At 42.7% G+C, this 15,139-nt stretch overlaps 1 protein-coding gene across 1 annotated transcript in view; it reads right to left on the reverse strand.

Annotated features, from left to right (window-relative positions):
• skib (v-ski avian sarcoma viral oncogene homolog b) overlaps positions 1-1,930 on the reverse strand; it is a 35,023-nt gene extending 33,093 nt beyond the window's left edge. Inside the window, exon 1 of the mRNA XM_062986910.1 lies at positions 785-1,930. Coding sequence (XP_062842980.1) covers positions 785-1,696 — 912 coding nt within the window. The 5' untranslated portion in view covers positions 1,697-1,930. The remainder of the gene's footprint in view (positions 1-784) is intronic.
• Between the last annotated feature and the right edge of the window lie 13,209 nt (positions 1,931-15,139).

The raw sequence follows: 15,139 nt of genomic DNA on the forward strand, positions 1-15,139 counted from the left end.
ATTCTCAGAGTAAACAAACTTCATTTGCCTCTATTAACCATGCTTAATCTGCTGAGGTAACACTATGTTAACACATGCACACATTTGTAGTCCTAGTGGTTGTCACACTCAGCAGCTGCTGTGTGGCAACTGAGCACTGTCTGCTCCACCTTTGTCTGCCTCTGGCATCTGTGACCCTGTTGCAAAGGTCGCTCAAACACAGGGACTCCCCTAGGCCAGCAGTGACTCTAAGCATCACTGCTTTTGGGAGATGACCTCTACCCCACCCTGCCCCCACACAACAACACAGTTTTCTGCACATCACAAAACACACAGCACCCTACAACCTACACAAGACTGCTGTCTCATCCCCCAACCAGCCAGCAGGCCATTACTGGTTTTCCCCAGTCTTTTTGTCTTTATTTGGTTTAAAAAGACAAGTCAAATATTTTAAGGAACTGTTTACCTACAAGTAATATTTGGTGCATGGTATAATTCAAGTTTACACTCTAATAAAGAATGCATTATAAGTTAAAGAGCAAAACATGAGCACATTTTCCATAAAATGTGTTGCATTAGTATTTACTGTGGGCATAAACTGGGGTACCTAAATTTTCCAAAAAGTGCTTTACCTAATAGAAAAGTCATTCAAGAAACAAGGCCCACTAAAACACTTATCAAATAAAACTCTGAATTGGTGGCTATAAAAGGAAACTGCCATATCTGCCCTTTTGGACAAAATGAACACATCAAATTATTCCATCTATGATCATTCATTACACAAAAAATGCATAGGTGAACTTACCATGAATGATGAGCTTTTGAGCTTGTTTGAAAGGTCAAATTTTCCCTTTAACTCTTTGAGGAGTTGCTGCAGTGCGGCCTTCTTTTTTTCTGTGTAATCTTGATCCAGGAGGATGTAGGCCCTCCAGCTGGATGAATCAAAGCCCCAGTGGCATGTCCGGTTCTCCAAGCGCTTGTGACTGTGCACTACGAACTTCTGCGTGGGGAACATGAGTCTGCAGTCTAGGCACTGGATACACGCCGCATGCGGGCTCGTGTACAGCTCGGGCACGAACAGGCCCTTGCATTTGCCGAAGCACTCGTGGTAGATCTTAAAGGCTCGATCGGTGCGCTCTTGCTCGCCGGAGGAACACAACAGCTCCTTGTCAAGACAAGGCGGCAAAGAGCCTCCGTGAAGAAGCGAGTTGCACAAGCGCTCTGCGTCGGTCTGCGTGATGAGGCCACATGACGGCGCCGAGAAGGGCAGGATGCCCATCACCTTAAGGATCTCCAGCTGCTCGGCCGTGCAGCGGGAGCAATAGATATGCAGCTGGTCGCACACTGCGTTGATTTGCTGCAGCGTAAAGTCGCGCAGCACGCTGTTTAGGATTTGCGGCAGGCACAGGCGTTTCTCGCCGCCCACCACGAAGCACGAGATGGTCTCCCGTTCCAACACGGTCTCGCAGCGCTCAATGGAACGGTCCGGCACAATGAGCAGCGGTCCGGGCAGCACAGGCGGAGTTTGTGTGCTCAGGCTGGACAAGAGTGGTAGTTCCGCGCTCTTCTTATCTTGTTTTTCGAAAGGAGCTTCGTGTTGCCAGCGGGCTGAAAACGCCGCTGGGCCGCCGAGCGAGCTCATCGAGCTCAGATGGAACTGCTTCAGAGTTTGCTGAAGTCCCGCATGAGGTCGAAAGCTTGACGCGGCTGCCTCCATGTTATTGTTATAAACGTGGGTTACAGTAAAAAAGCCCAAACTTATGTCTTACCTAAAAACAACAACTTCACTGAGCAAAAACATTTAGAAAAGACTGTAGCAGGTCATGGTATCACTTTGGAAAGCGAGTGCCACGGCGTCGGTTAGTTTTTGTAGCGGCTGCTTCATGGTAAAATAGTATAGTAACGTATCCCCAGCGCAAAAAAACAGGGAATTTGTATCCTTCCGCTGAAACACCCTTCTTTTCAGAGCAGAGCTGCGGTTAGTAGCTGCTGTAAAAGCCCTGTATGCGCAGTGGAAGTGTTTGTCTCTCCCTCCGTCCACCCCGCGAGATCCTCTCTCTCTCTCTCTCTCTCTCTCTCTTTCCTCTGCCTGTGTGTGTGTTTGTTTGTGTCTGGTTCAGTCATTGAATCCCAGCCAAGAATGTGACTGACTCCTCGGCCTGGCTGTTCCATGAACAGCTGTGCCTCCCCCCGATACACGAGCAGCTGCAAAAGCTGAAGGGAGCGAACCTTTCAGCTCTTTTCTAAAGCTCAACAGTACAAGCAAAGCAACAGAGCAGACAGAAAGGGTGGAGTTACTGCACAAATTGCTATTACACCTTAATGCCAATGTACATTCAGACTGGACACTGCAGATGTTAAGGAAACAAAAGTGGAAATAAACAAACATCAAAGAGTGAAAAAAGCAAACGAGGAGAATGTGGTTGGATTGACGCAGGGGTATTTTCTGGTTCATGATCCTTATTCCAGATCACATTTGAATGTGTAACCTGAAAGACAAGTTGTTCATGTAAAAAAAATACATTTTACCTTTTTCTGTTTAGAATAGTCTTTTGAGAAAACACATTATCAACACAGAATAAACATAACAAGTGGCAATTTGGTATGCTAATTGCCAATAACCAAGTATTACGTGAATATATAAGGTAACAATTTTGTAACAGCTTATAATAGGGTCAGGTTTACAGTGTATCACAAAAGTGAGTACACCCCTCACATTTCTGCAGATATTTAAGTATATCTTTTCATGGGACAACACTGACAAAATGACACTTTGACACAATGAAAAGTAGTCTGTGTGCAGCTTATATAACAGTGTAAATTTATTCTTCCTTCAAAATAACTCAATATACAGCCATTAATGTCTAAACCACCGGCAACAAAAGTGAGTACACCCCTTAGTGAAAGTTCCTGAAGTGTCAATATTTTGTGTGGCCACCATTATTTCCCAAAACTGCCTTAACTCTCCTGGGCATGGAGTTTACCAGAGCTTCACAGGTTGCCACTGGAATGCTTTTCCACTCCTCCATGACGACATCACGGAGCTGGCGGATATTCGAGACTTTGCGCTCCTCCACCTTCCGCTTGAGGATGCCTCAAAGATGTTCTATTGGGTTTAGGTCTGGAGACATGCTTGGCCAGTCCATCACCTTTACCCTCAGCCTCTTCAATAAAGCAGTGGTCGTCTTAGAGGTGTGTTTGGGGTCATTATCATGCTGGAACACTGCCCTGCGACCCAGTTTCCGGAGGGAGGGGATCATGCTCTGCTTCAGTATTTCACAGTACATATTGGAGTTCATGTGTCCCTCAATGAAATGTAACTCCCCAACACCTGCTGCACTCATGCAGCCCCAGACCATGGCATTCCCACCACCATGCTTGACTGTAGGCATGACACACTTATCTTTGTACTCCTCACCTGATTGCCACCACACATGCTTGAGACCATCTGAACCAAACAAATTAATCTTGGTCTCATCAGACCATAGGACATGGTTCCAGGAATCCATGTCCTTTGTTGACATGTCTTCAGCAAACTGTTTGCGGGCTTTCTTGTGTAGAGACTTCAGAAGAGGCTTCCTTCTGGGGTGACAGCCATGCAGACCAATTTGATGTAGTGTGCAGCGTATGGTCTGAGCACTGACAGGCTGACCCCCCACCTTTTCAATCTCTGCAGCAATGCTGACAGCACTCCTGCGCCTATCTTTCAAAGACAGCAGTTGGATGTGACGCTGAGCACGTGCACTCAGCTTCTTTGGACGACCAACGCGAGGTCTGTTCTGAGTGGACCCTGCTCTTTTAAAACGCTGGATGATCTTGGCCACTGTGCTGCAGCTCAGTTTCAGGGTGTTGGCAATCTTCTTGTAGCCTTGGCCATCTTCATGTAGCGCAACAATTCGTCTTTTAAGATCCTCAGAGAGTTCTTTGCCATGAGGTGCCATGTTGGAACTTTCAGTGACCAGTGTGAGAGCTGTACTACTAAATTGAACACAACTGCTCCCTATGCACACCTGAGACCTAGTAACACTAACGAGTCACATGACATTTTGGAGGGAAAATGACAAGCAGTGCTCAATTTGGACATTTAGGGGTGTAGTCTCTTAGGGGTGTACTCACTTTTGTTGCCGGTGGTTTAGACATTAATGGCTGTATATTGAGTTATTTTGAGGGAAGAATAAATTTACACTGTTATATAAGCTGCACACAGACTACTTTTCATTGTGTCAAAGTGTCATTTTGTCAGTGTTGTCCCATGAAAAGATATACTTAAATATCTGCAGAAATGTGAGGGGTGTACTCACTTTTGTGATACACTGTATATGTTTTCATATAATTGCACAGATCCTAAATCATTTACACCCCAAGACCTGCTTTTTAACCATTAAAAAAAAGCATTAGGAATGTGTACACTGGTAGTAGCTGTGATTATATCCTGATTATATATGTACACACACACACACACACACACACACACACACATATACAGGGGTTGGACAAAATAACTGAAACACCTGGTTTTAGACCACAATAATTTATTAGTATGGTGTAGCGCCTCCTTTTGCGGCCAATACAGCGTCAATTCGTCTTGGAAATGACATATACAAGTCCTGCACAGTGGTCAGAGGGATTTTAAGCCATTCTTCTTGCAGGATAGTGGCCAGGTCACTACGTGATGCTGGTGGAGGAAAACGTTTCCTTACTCGCTTCTCCAAAACACCCCAAAGTGGCTCAATAATATTTAGATCTGGTGACTGTGCAGGCCATGGGAGATGTTCAACTTCACTTTCATGTTCATCAAACCAATCTTTCACCAGTCTTGCTGTGTGTATTGGTGCATTGTCATCCTGATACACGGCACCGCCATTGGATGCACATGGTCCTCCAGAATGGTTCGGTAGTCCTTGGCAGTGACGCGCCCATCTAGCACAAGTATTGGGCCAAGGGAATGCCATGATATGGCAGCCCAAACCATCACTGATCCACCCCCATGCTTCACTCTGGGCATGCAACAGTCTGGGTGGTATGCTTCTTTGGGGCTTCTCCACACCGTAACTCTCCCGGATGTGGGGAAAACAGTAAAGGTGGACTCATCAGAGAACAATACATGTTTCACATTGTCCACAGCCCAAGATTTGCGCTCCTTGCACCATTGAAACCGACGTTTGGCATTGGCACGAGTGACCAAAGGTTTGGCTATAGCAGCCCGGCCGTGTATATTGACCTTGTGGAGCTCCCGACGGACAGTTCTGGTGGAAACAGGAGAGTTGAGGTGCACATTTAATTCTGCCGTGATTTGGGCAGCCGTGGTTTTATGTTTTTTGGATACAATCCGTGTTAGCACCCGAACATCCCTTTCAGACAGCTTCCTCTTGCGTCCACAGTTAATCCTGTTGGATGTGGTTTGTCCTTCTTGGTGGTATGCTGACATTACCCTGGATACTGTGGTTCTTGATACATCACAAAGACTTGCTGTCTTGGTCACAGATGCGCCAGCAAGACGTGCACCAACAATTTGTCCTCTTTTGAACTCTGGTATGTCACCCATAATGTTGTGTGCATTGCAATATTTTGAGCAAAACTGTGCTCTTACCCTGCTAATTGAACCTTCACACTCTGCTCTTACTGGTGCAATGTGCAATTAATGAAGATTGGCCACCAGACTGGTCCAATTTAGCCATGAAACCTCCCACACTAAAATGACAGGTGTTTCAGTTATTTTGTCCAACCCCTGTATATATACAGTGTATCACAAAAGTGAGTACACCCCTCACATTTCTGCAAATATTTCATTATATCTTTTCATGGGACAACACTATAGACATGAAACTTGGATATAACTTAGCCAGTGTACAGCTTGTATAGCAGTGTAGATTTACTGTCTTCTGAAAATAACTCAACACAGCCATTAATGTCTAAATAGCTGGCATGGGAATTTCTTGCTTTATCAATGGGGTTGGGACCATCAGTTGTGTTGTGCAGAAGACAGGTTACCACACAGCCGACAGCCCTATTGGACAACTGTTAAAATTCATATTATGGCAAGAACCAATCAGCTAACTAAAGAAAAACGAGTGGCCATCATTACTTTAAGAAATGAAGGTCAGTCAGTCCGGAAAATTGCAAAAACTTTAAATGTGTCCCCAAGTGGAGTCACAGAAACCATCAAGCGCTACAGCGAAACTGGCACACACGAGGACCGACCCAGGAAAGGAAGACCAAGAGTCACCTCTGCTTCTCAGGACAAGTTCATCCGAGTCACCAGCCTCAGAAATCGCAAGTTAACAGCAGCTCAGATCACAGACCAGTTGAATGCCACACAGAGTTCTAGCAGCAGACCCATCTCTAGAACAACTGTTAAGAGGAGACTGTGCAAATCAGGCCTTCATGGTCAAATAGCTGCTAGGAAACCACTGCTAAGGAGAGGCAACAAGCAGAAGAGATTTGTTTGGGCCAAAAAACATAAGGAATGGACATTAGACCAGTGGAAATCTGTGCTTTGGTCTGATGAGTCCAAATTTGAGATCTTTGGTTCCAACAGCCTTGTCTTTGTGAGACGCAGAAAAGGTGAACGGATGGATTCCACATGCCTGGTTCCCACTGTGAAGCATGGAGGAGGAGCTGTGATGGTGTGGGGGTGTTTTGCTGGTGACACTGTTGGGGATTTATTCAAAATTGAAGGCACACTGAACCAGCATGGCTACCACAGCATCCTGCAGCGACATGCCATCCCATCTGGTTTGCGTTTAGTTGGACCATCATTTATTTTTCAACAGGACAATGACCCCAAACACACCTACAGGCTGTGTAAGGGCTATTTGACCAAGAAGGAGAGTGATGGAGTGCTGCGGCAGATGACTTGGCCTCCACAGTCACCGGACCTGAACCCAATCGAGATGGTTTGGGGTGAGCTGGACCGCAGAGTGAAGGCAAAGGGGCCAACAAGTGCTAAACACCTCTGGGAACTCCTTCAAGACTGTTGGAAAACCATTTCAGGTGACTACCTCTTGAAGCTCATTGAGAGAATGCCAAGAGTGTGCAAAGCAGTAATCAGAGCAAAGGGTGGCTATTTTGAAGAAACTAGAATATAAAACATGTTTTCAGTTATTTCACCTTTTTTTGTTAAGTACATAACTCCACATGTGTTCATTCATAGTTTTGATGCCTTCAGTGAGAATCTACAATGTAAATAGTCATGAAAATACAGAAAACGCATTGAATGAGAAGGTGTGTCCAAACTTTTGGCCTATACTGTATATGTATATGTATATATATACATACTGTATATGTATATGTATATATATATACAGTATATATATATATATATATACTGTATACATACAGTATATATGTATATATAAGTTTTAAAAGGTTTTTAACGTTGTGCTTGACAAGTTTTGTTTTAAATATTTATATAGGACTTGCTGCATAGTCTTTCAATCATAATGCTCTTTAAACTACTAAAAATCTGTTTTTGAAATGCTAGCTGGCAGGAAGTGACTGAGTGTGATCAGTGATATTACACAATACCTACCCAAAGATCAGATCATTCGAGTTATGAAATTAAATATAGAATTATTTTCGTGTCAAAAGTCGACAGCACGACATGTTTATCCTCTAGCAGGATTCCTTGTATTCTCAGTCAGATTTTCTCTGCTTTCACATAAACTTAAGTTGCTCACGCACAAAACTGCACGCGCTTCAAACATGCTTCTCGCGTGCTCAGAGTTTCCTCTCGCTTGCTCGGATTTCCAGTTCCTAAAGTGCCAGACCAATCAGAATCCGTTACCGGTTTTAATCAATGGAATTGCTCCTATTTCCCCATTCATTCTCACTGGTCGGAAAGAGTGAACTGTTGTGTGCGCGAAGAAGATTTAAAGACATCCGAAGGTGGACAGTCAACCGTATCAGGTAAGTTCTTTTGTTTGTTTATTTAAAAAAAAAAATTAAATTAGACTTTTACACACGCACCGTGTTTTCCGACCAATGAGAATGCAGGGGAAATAGCAATTCCACTGCCCAAACCTGTAGCAAAATCTGATTGGTCAAGGACTCTTGGAACTGGAAATTCAAGTGGGAGAGAGGAAACTCCGTGAAAGAGACCAAGGGCAGTTTCACGTGCGAGGAGGTAAAATTTGTGTGAGAGCAGAGAAAACCTATCTGAGAATACAAGGAATTCTGCTCACAGATAAACAAGTTGTGCACTTTTGGCATAAAATAACGGCATTTTTGAGCTGCTTTTTACATAGCGAAGGATCCCACCTTCTCAACACCGTCTCCTTGTCTCACCTGACATCACACCTTGTCTAAAAAACCCAAGAACAGAGTCTCCTTCATAAGCCCCTCCGTAACTTCACAGGGGAGAGCATCTTGACCAGCTCCATCATCTGGTACGGCAGCTTCACTTGCCATAGAAGGAAAGGTGAAAAGCCCTGCAAAAAGTGGTGAGAACTGTCCAGTTCATCTCTGCAGCACCCTCCCATACAGGACATTTCATATAAAATAAAACCGAGGAAAGTCAGCAATGTCACCTCAGACTCCACACACCCCAGCCACTTCCTCGTCCACCTACTGCCATCTGGGAGAAGGTATCAGAACAAACAAGCCAGAATCACAAGATTTAAGAACAGTTTCTACTCTCAAGCTGTTAATCTGGTCACGACAACAGCAACCACCAGATCATGGAAACGAATATTGTAAAATATATGCACACAGAAATGTTATGTTATTCCAAGCTGCTGTCTGACTTCATATACAGGTCCTTCTCAAAAAATTAGCATATTGTGATAAAGTTCATTATTTTCCATAATGTAATGATAAAAATTAAACTTTCATATATTTTAGATTCATTGCACACCAACTAAAATATTTCAGGTCTTTTATTGTTTTAATACTGATGATTTTGGCATACAGCTCATGAAAACCCAAAATTCCTATCTCAAAAAATTAGCATATTTCATCCGACCAATAAAAGAAAAGTGTTTTTAATACAAAAAAAGTCAACCTTCAAATAATTATGTTCAGTTATGCACTCAATACTTGGTTCGGGAATCCTTTTGCAGAAATGACTGCTTCAATGCGGCGTGGCATGGAGGCAATCAGCCTGTGGCACTGCTGAGGTGTTATGGAGGCCCAGGATGCTTCGATAGCGGCCTTAAGCTCATCCAGAGTGTTGGGTCTTGTGTCTCTCAACTTTCTCTTCACAATATCCCACAGATTCTCTATGGGGTTCAGGTCAGGAGAGTTGGCAGGCCAATTGAGCACAGTAATACCATGGTCAGTAAACCATTCACCAGTGGTTTTGGCACTGTGAGCAGGTGCCAGGTCGTGCTGAAAAATGAAATCTTCATCTCCATAAAGCTTTTCAGCAGATGGAAGCATGAAGTGCTCCAAAATCTCCTGATAGCTAGCTGCATTGACCCTGCCCTTGATAAAACACAGTGGACCAACACCAGCAGCTGACATGGCACCTGAGACCATCACTGACTGTGGGTACTTGACACTGGACTTCAGGCATTTTGGCATTTCCTTCTCCCCAGTCTTCCTCCAGACTCTGGCACCTTGATTTCCGAAAACAGTACTTTGGACCACTGAGCAACAGTCCAGTGCTGCTTCTCTGTAGCCCAGGTCAGGCGCTTCTGCCGCTGTTTCTGGTTCAAAAGTGGCTTGACCTGGGGAATGCGGCACCTGTAGCCCATTTCCTGCACACGCCTGTGCACGGTGGCTCTGGATGTTTCTACTCCAGACTCAGTCCACTGCTTCCGCAGGTCCCCCAAGGTCTGGAATCGGCCCTTCTCCACAATCTTCCTCAGGGTCCGGTCACCTCTTCTCGTTGTGCAGCGTTTTCTGCCACACTTTTTCCTTCCCACAGACTTCCCACTGAGGTGCCTTGATACAGCACTCTGGGAACAGCCTATTCGTTCAGAAATTTCTTTCTGTGTCTTACCCTCTTGCTTGAGGGTGTCAATGATGGCCTTCTGGACAGCAGTCAGGTCGGCAGTCTTACCCATGATTGCAGTTTTGAGTAATGAACCAGGCTGGGAGTTTTTAAAAGCCTCAGGAATCTTTTGCAGGTGTTTAGAGTTAATTCGTTGATTCAGATGATTAGGTTAATAGCTCGTTTAGAGAACCTTTTCATGATATGCTAATTTTTTGAGATAGGAATTTTGGGTTTTCATGAGCTGTATGCCAAAATCATCAGTATTAAAACAATAAAAGACCTGAAATATTTCAGTTGGTGTGCAATGAATCTAAAATATATGAAAGTTTAATTTTTATCATTACATTATGGAAAATAATGAACTTTATCACAATATGCTAATTTTTTGAGAAGGACCTGTATACTTGGAAGGACCTACTGGCTAACGTTCGTATAATTGTTTACCAGACGCTACCTCTAAAATTGCGGCACATTCTTTCTCTCCAGTGTATTTACAGTGTATTTCGTAGTTAATGTCAGCCAGATACTGTATCCCTGTAAATCTATATTAACAAAAGTTGAATTTATTAATTTGTTTATACTTTAAAAAAACATTATCAAAGCTAATTAAGTGAAACACGTTTAACTCACACTGAACAAAAAGAAAATACATGTAAACAAACTTGTCAATTATTGGCACCAGTAGAAATATATTTTGGGTTGTTATATCTCCAAATTTCCAAAAATGCAATACCACATTTATGCAAGCCTTTTGTATTTTTCTAATCCCCTGAGTTTTTCCTATACAACACCAGCTTTTATGGCCAAATGAGAAAAAAAGAGCTTTCAGCTACAAACACACATTTTGATGTAGGAACTATGATGGTTACACAGACAATACTCCATATTGTTGAATATAGTGAATAATGTTTGATGTTTTGAGAATGTTGTTTCTTCAAATGCTCTGGAATCATTGTTAGGATAAATGGAAATCATATACTTTGTGGAGCACCAAGATATTTTAAATAACAAATTGCTTTAGCCAAAAAGCTACACCTGGGTCCTGTTGTTTACAAGTAAGGATGGGTTAGGTTTACCACACTGTGAAAAACAGTATGAGCACACAGTCCAACAGTTTAAGAACATTTTATTTACAATATACCAAACTTGCCCACTGCTGAGATTTGTGTTTGACCTACTGCCACTTTGGCCAGGATAAATATGTTAATGAAAATGAAAAGTTTATGATGTACCAAACTTACTATGTTGTAGATATACTACCAAATATACTGTATGTACTTACTTAAAGTAATGCTAAAAATAATAGTTCACTCTAAAAGCTAAACTTTGATCACACTGCAGTTAAACTATATATAAAAAACACCACAGTACAAGATAATTGTAATTATTCAATATACTTTATATATACAGTATATATACAGTGTATCACAAAAGTGAGTACACCCCTCACATTTCTGCAAATATTTCATTATATCTTTTCATGGGACAACACTATAGACATGAAACTTGGATATAACTTAGAGTAGTCAGTGTACAGCTTGTATAGCAGTGTATATTTACTGTTTTCTGAAAATAACAACACACAGCCATTAATGTCTAAATAGCTGGCAACATAAGTGAGTACACCCCACAGTGAACATGTCCAAATTGTGCCCAAATGTGTCGTTGTCCCTCCCTGGTGTCATGTGTCAAGGTCCCAGGTGTAAATGGGGAGCAGGGCTGTTAAATTTGGTGTTTTGGGTACAATTCTCTAATACTGGCCACTGGATATTCAACATGGCACCTCATGGCAAAGAACTCTCTGAGGATGTGAGAAATAGAATTGTTGCTCTCCACAAAGATGGCCTGGGCTATAAGAAGATTGCTAACACCCTGAAACTGAGCTACAGCATGGTGGCCAAGGTCATACAGCGGTTTTCCAGGACAGGTTCCACTCGGAACAGGCTTCGCCAGGGTCAACCAAAGAAGTCGAGTCCACGTGTTCGGCGTCATATCCAGAGGTTGGCTTTAAAAAATAGACACATGAGTGCTGCCAGCATTGCTGCAGAGGTTGAAGAGGTGGGAGGTCAGCCTGTCAGTGCTCAGACCATACGCCGCACACTGCATCAACTCGGTCTGCATGGTCGTCATCCCAGAAGGAAGCTGACGCACAAGAAAGCCCGCAAACAGTTTGCTGAAGACAAGCAGTCCAAGAACATGGATTACTGGAATGCCCTGTGGTCTGACGAGACCAAGATAAACTTGTTTGGCTCAGATGGTGTCCAGCATGTGTGGCGGCGCCCTGGTGAGAAGTACCAAGACAACTGTATCTTGCCTACAGTCAAGCATGGTGGTGGTAGCATCATGGTCTTGGGCTGCATGAGTGTTGCTGGCACTGGGGAGCTGCAGTTCATTGAGGGAAACATGAATTCCAACATGTACTGTGACATTCTGAAACAGAGCATGATCCCCTCCCTTCGAAAACTGGGCCTCATGGCAGTTTTCCAACAGGATAACGACCCCAAACACAACCTCCAAGATGACAACTGCCTTGCTGAGGAAGCTGAAAGTAAAGGTGATGGACTAAACCCAATTGAGCACCTGTGGCGCATCCTCAAGTGGAAGGTGGAGGAGTTCAAGGTGTCTAACATCCACCAGCTCCGTGATGTCATCATGGAGGAGTGGAAGAGGATTCCAGTAGCAACCTGTGCAGCTCTGGTGAATTCCATGCCCAGGAGGGTTAAGGCAGTGCTGGATAATAATGTTGGTCACACAAAATATTGACACTTTGGGCACAATTTGGACATGTTCACTGTGGGGTGTACTCACTTATGTTGCCAGCCATTTAGACATTAATGGCTGTGTGTTGAGTTATTTTCAGAAGACAGTAAATCTACACTGCTATACAAGTTGTACACTGACTACTCTAAGTTATATCCAAGTTTTATTTCTATAGTGTTGTCCCATGAAAAGATATAATAAAATATTTGCAGAAATGTGAGGGGTGTACTCACTTTTGTGATACACTGTATATATATATATATATATATATATATATATATATATATATATATATATATATATATTCATACTTTAATATTTTGAATATTTTAAAAATACAAAAAATACCTTGTACAGATCATAATGGTACAGATTTTTAAGAATAGGTTGATGTGCATAGCTGCAGTAACTACAGAGGCATAAAGCTGATCACCCATATCATAAAGACCTGGGAAAGAGTAGTGGAAGCTAAGCTAAGAAAATAGATGTGGACTTGTGATCAGCAGTATGGGTTCAAGCCAGCAAAGTGCACCACAGATGTGATGTTTACTTTAAGAGTGTTGATGGAGGAGTATATGGAAGGCCAGAAGGAGTTGCATTGTGTGTGTGTACATCTAGAGAAAGCTTATGACATGGTGCTGAGAGAGGGGCTGTGGTATTGTATGAGGGAATTAAGAGTGGCAGAGTTTGAAGTTTGAAAGTGATGCAAGAGGAAATATGTAGGAGGACAGTGTAACAGCAGTGAGATATGCAGTAGGAATGACAGATAGGTTTAAAGCGAAGGTGAGACTGCATCAAGGATCCTTTCCTGTTTGCAGCGGTGCAATGTATGCGAACGACATGGATTTGTAGCAAGCAGTGAGCAGGTAGAGGAAAGTCTGGAATGATGGAGGGATGTATTAGAGAGAAGGGTACATGTTCAGGAATTTGAGAGAGGGCGGGTGTGTAGATAGTTGAGCTGAGAGACAAAGTAATGAAGTGTGGTGGAGAGGGGAAGAAAAGAGTGCTGGCAGGGTGGAGTGGGTTTCGAAGAGTGGCAGAGGTGATTTGCAATAGAAGGTTATCTACCAGAGTAAAAGGTTAAGTTTACAAGACAGCGGTGAGGCCTGCTATCTTGTATGGCCTGGAGGCAGTGGCACTGACAAAAAAACTGGAAAGGGAGCTGGAGGTGGCAGAAATGCAAATGCTGCAAGTCTTGTTGGGAGTGACAAGGATGGACAAGATTAGGAATGAGTGTATTAGAAGAACAGTAAAGGTAGGATGTTTTGGAGAAAAAGTTGGGGGGGGGGGGGGGGGGGGGGGTGAGATTGAGATGGTTTGTGCATGTGTAGAGGTGCGATGTGAGTTATATTGGGAGAACTTTGCTGAGGACGTAGCTGTGAGTGAAAGAGGAGGATGTTCAGGAAACAAGCAAGATGGAGATAAATGATCTGCTGTCGTGACCCCTAACAGGAGCAGCCAAAGGAAGAAAAAGTGGAATATCCTCGTTTCTTTAAGTACATTAGTTGTATGTCCACCTACCTATGGCCATATAGTGTACGTTAAATATCTATTTTATGAGTGCAGGCCACACCATTCACCAGGAATGAATGAAGACTGATCATGAGACTATAATGGAATTGATTGGAACCATGAGAATGTTGGACTGGGGTTTAGGGTGGCTCATTCTTTGTGCTGGGTAGCCAAACTCTGCCCCCTTTGTTATTTAATTAGAAAAACAAAAATGTAAAGAGCTTTGAAAGAAACAGGGAGGAGGTGGGTGTTAGGATTCATCAAGGGAGAAAGAAAGGAATGATGGGTACATACAGTGGTGTTAAAAAAAATAGCAGTGATTTTAAAAAAGCGAATAAAGCACAAAATCATTATAATAACTTTTATTTCCATAAATGCAAATGCACTGAAAATACTACACTTTCAATTCTAAATCAAAACATTAACAAAATTTTGTCAGTTTGTGTCAATCCTTTACAGAAAATTAAGAAAAATTAATATTAGGCTGTTCAAAATAATAGCAGTGCAGCATTTTTCTTTAAAAACTCAAAAAATGTATCTATAACATGAAAATTTTTTTGAGGTTTCACTTTACTTTAAATTACTGAACTAATATTTAGTGGCAGACCAGTCAACATAGGGCAACATGATCTCCTCAAGTATTCTGATATATTTAAACTGATCCATGATCCCTCGTATGTGATAAATAGGTATAACACCATGGTATGAAAAACATCCCCATATCATCATTTTGTACCACCGTGCTTTACTGTCTTCACAGTGCACTCTGGCTTGAATTCAGTGCTCAGGGGTTGTCTGACATACTGTCTACGGCCACTAGACCCAAATAGAACAATTTTGCTTTCACCAGTCCACAAAATGTTCAGCCATTTCTCTTTGGACCAGTCAATGTGTTCATTGGGAAATGTTAACCCATTCAGGAAACGTCTTTTTCTTAACAACGGGACTTTG

This window comes from Trichomycterus rosablanca, chromosome 24 (assembly GCF_030014385.1).
Source record: "Trichomycterus rosablanca isolate fTriRos1 chromosome 24, fTriRos1.hap1, whole genome shotgun sequence".
Taxonomy (NCBI): Eukaryota; Metazoa; Chordata; class Actinopteri; order Siluriformes; family Trichomycteridae; genus Trichomycterus; species Trichomycterus rosablanca.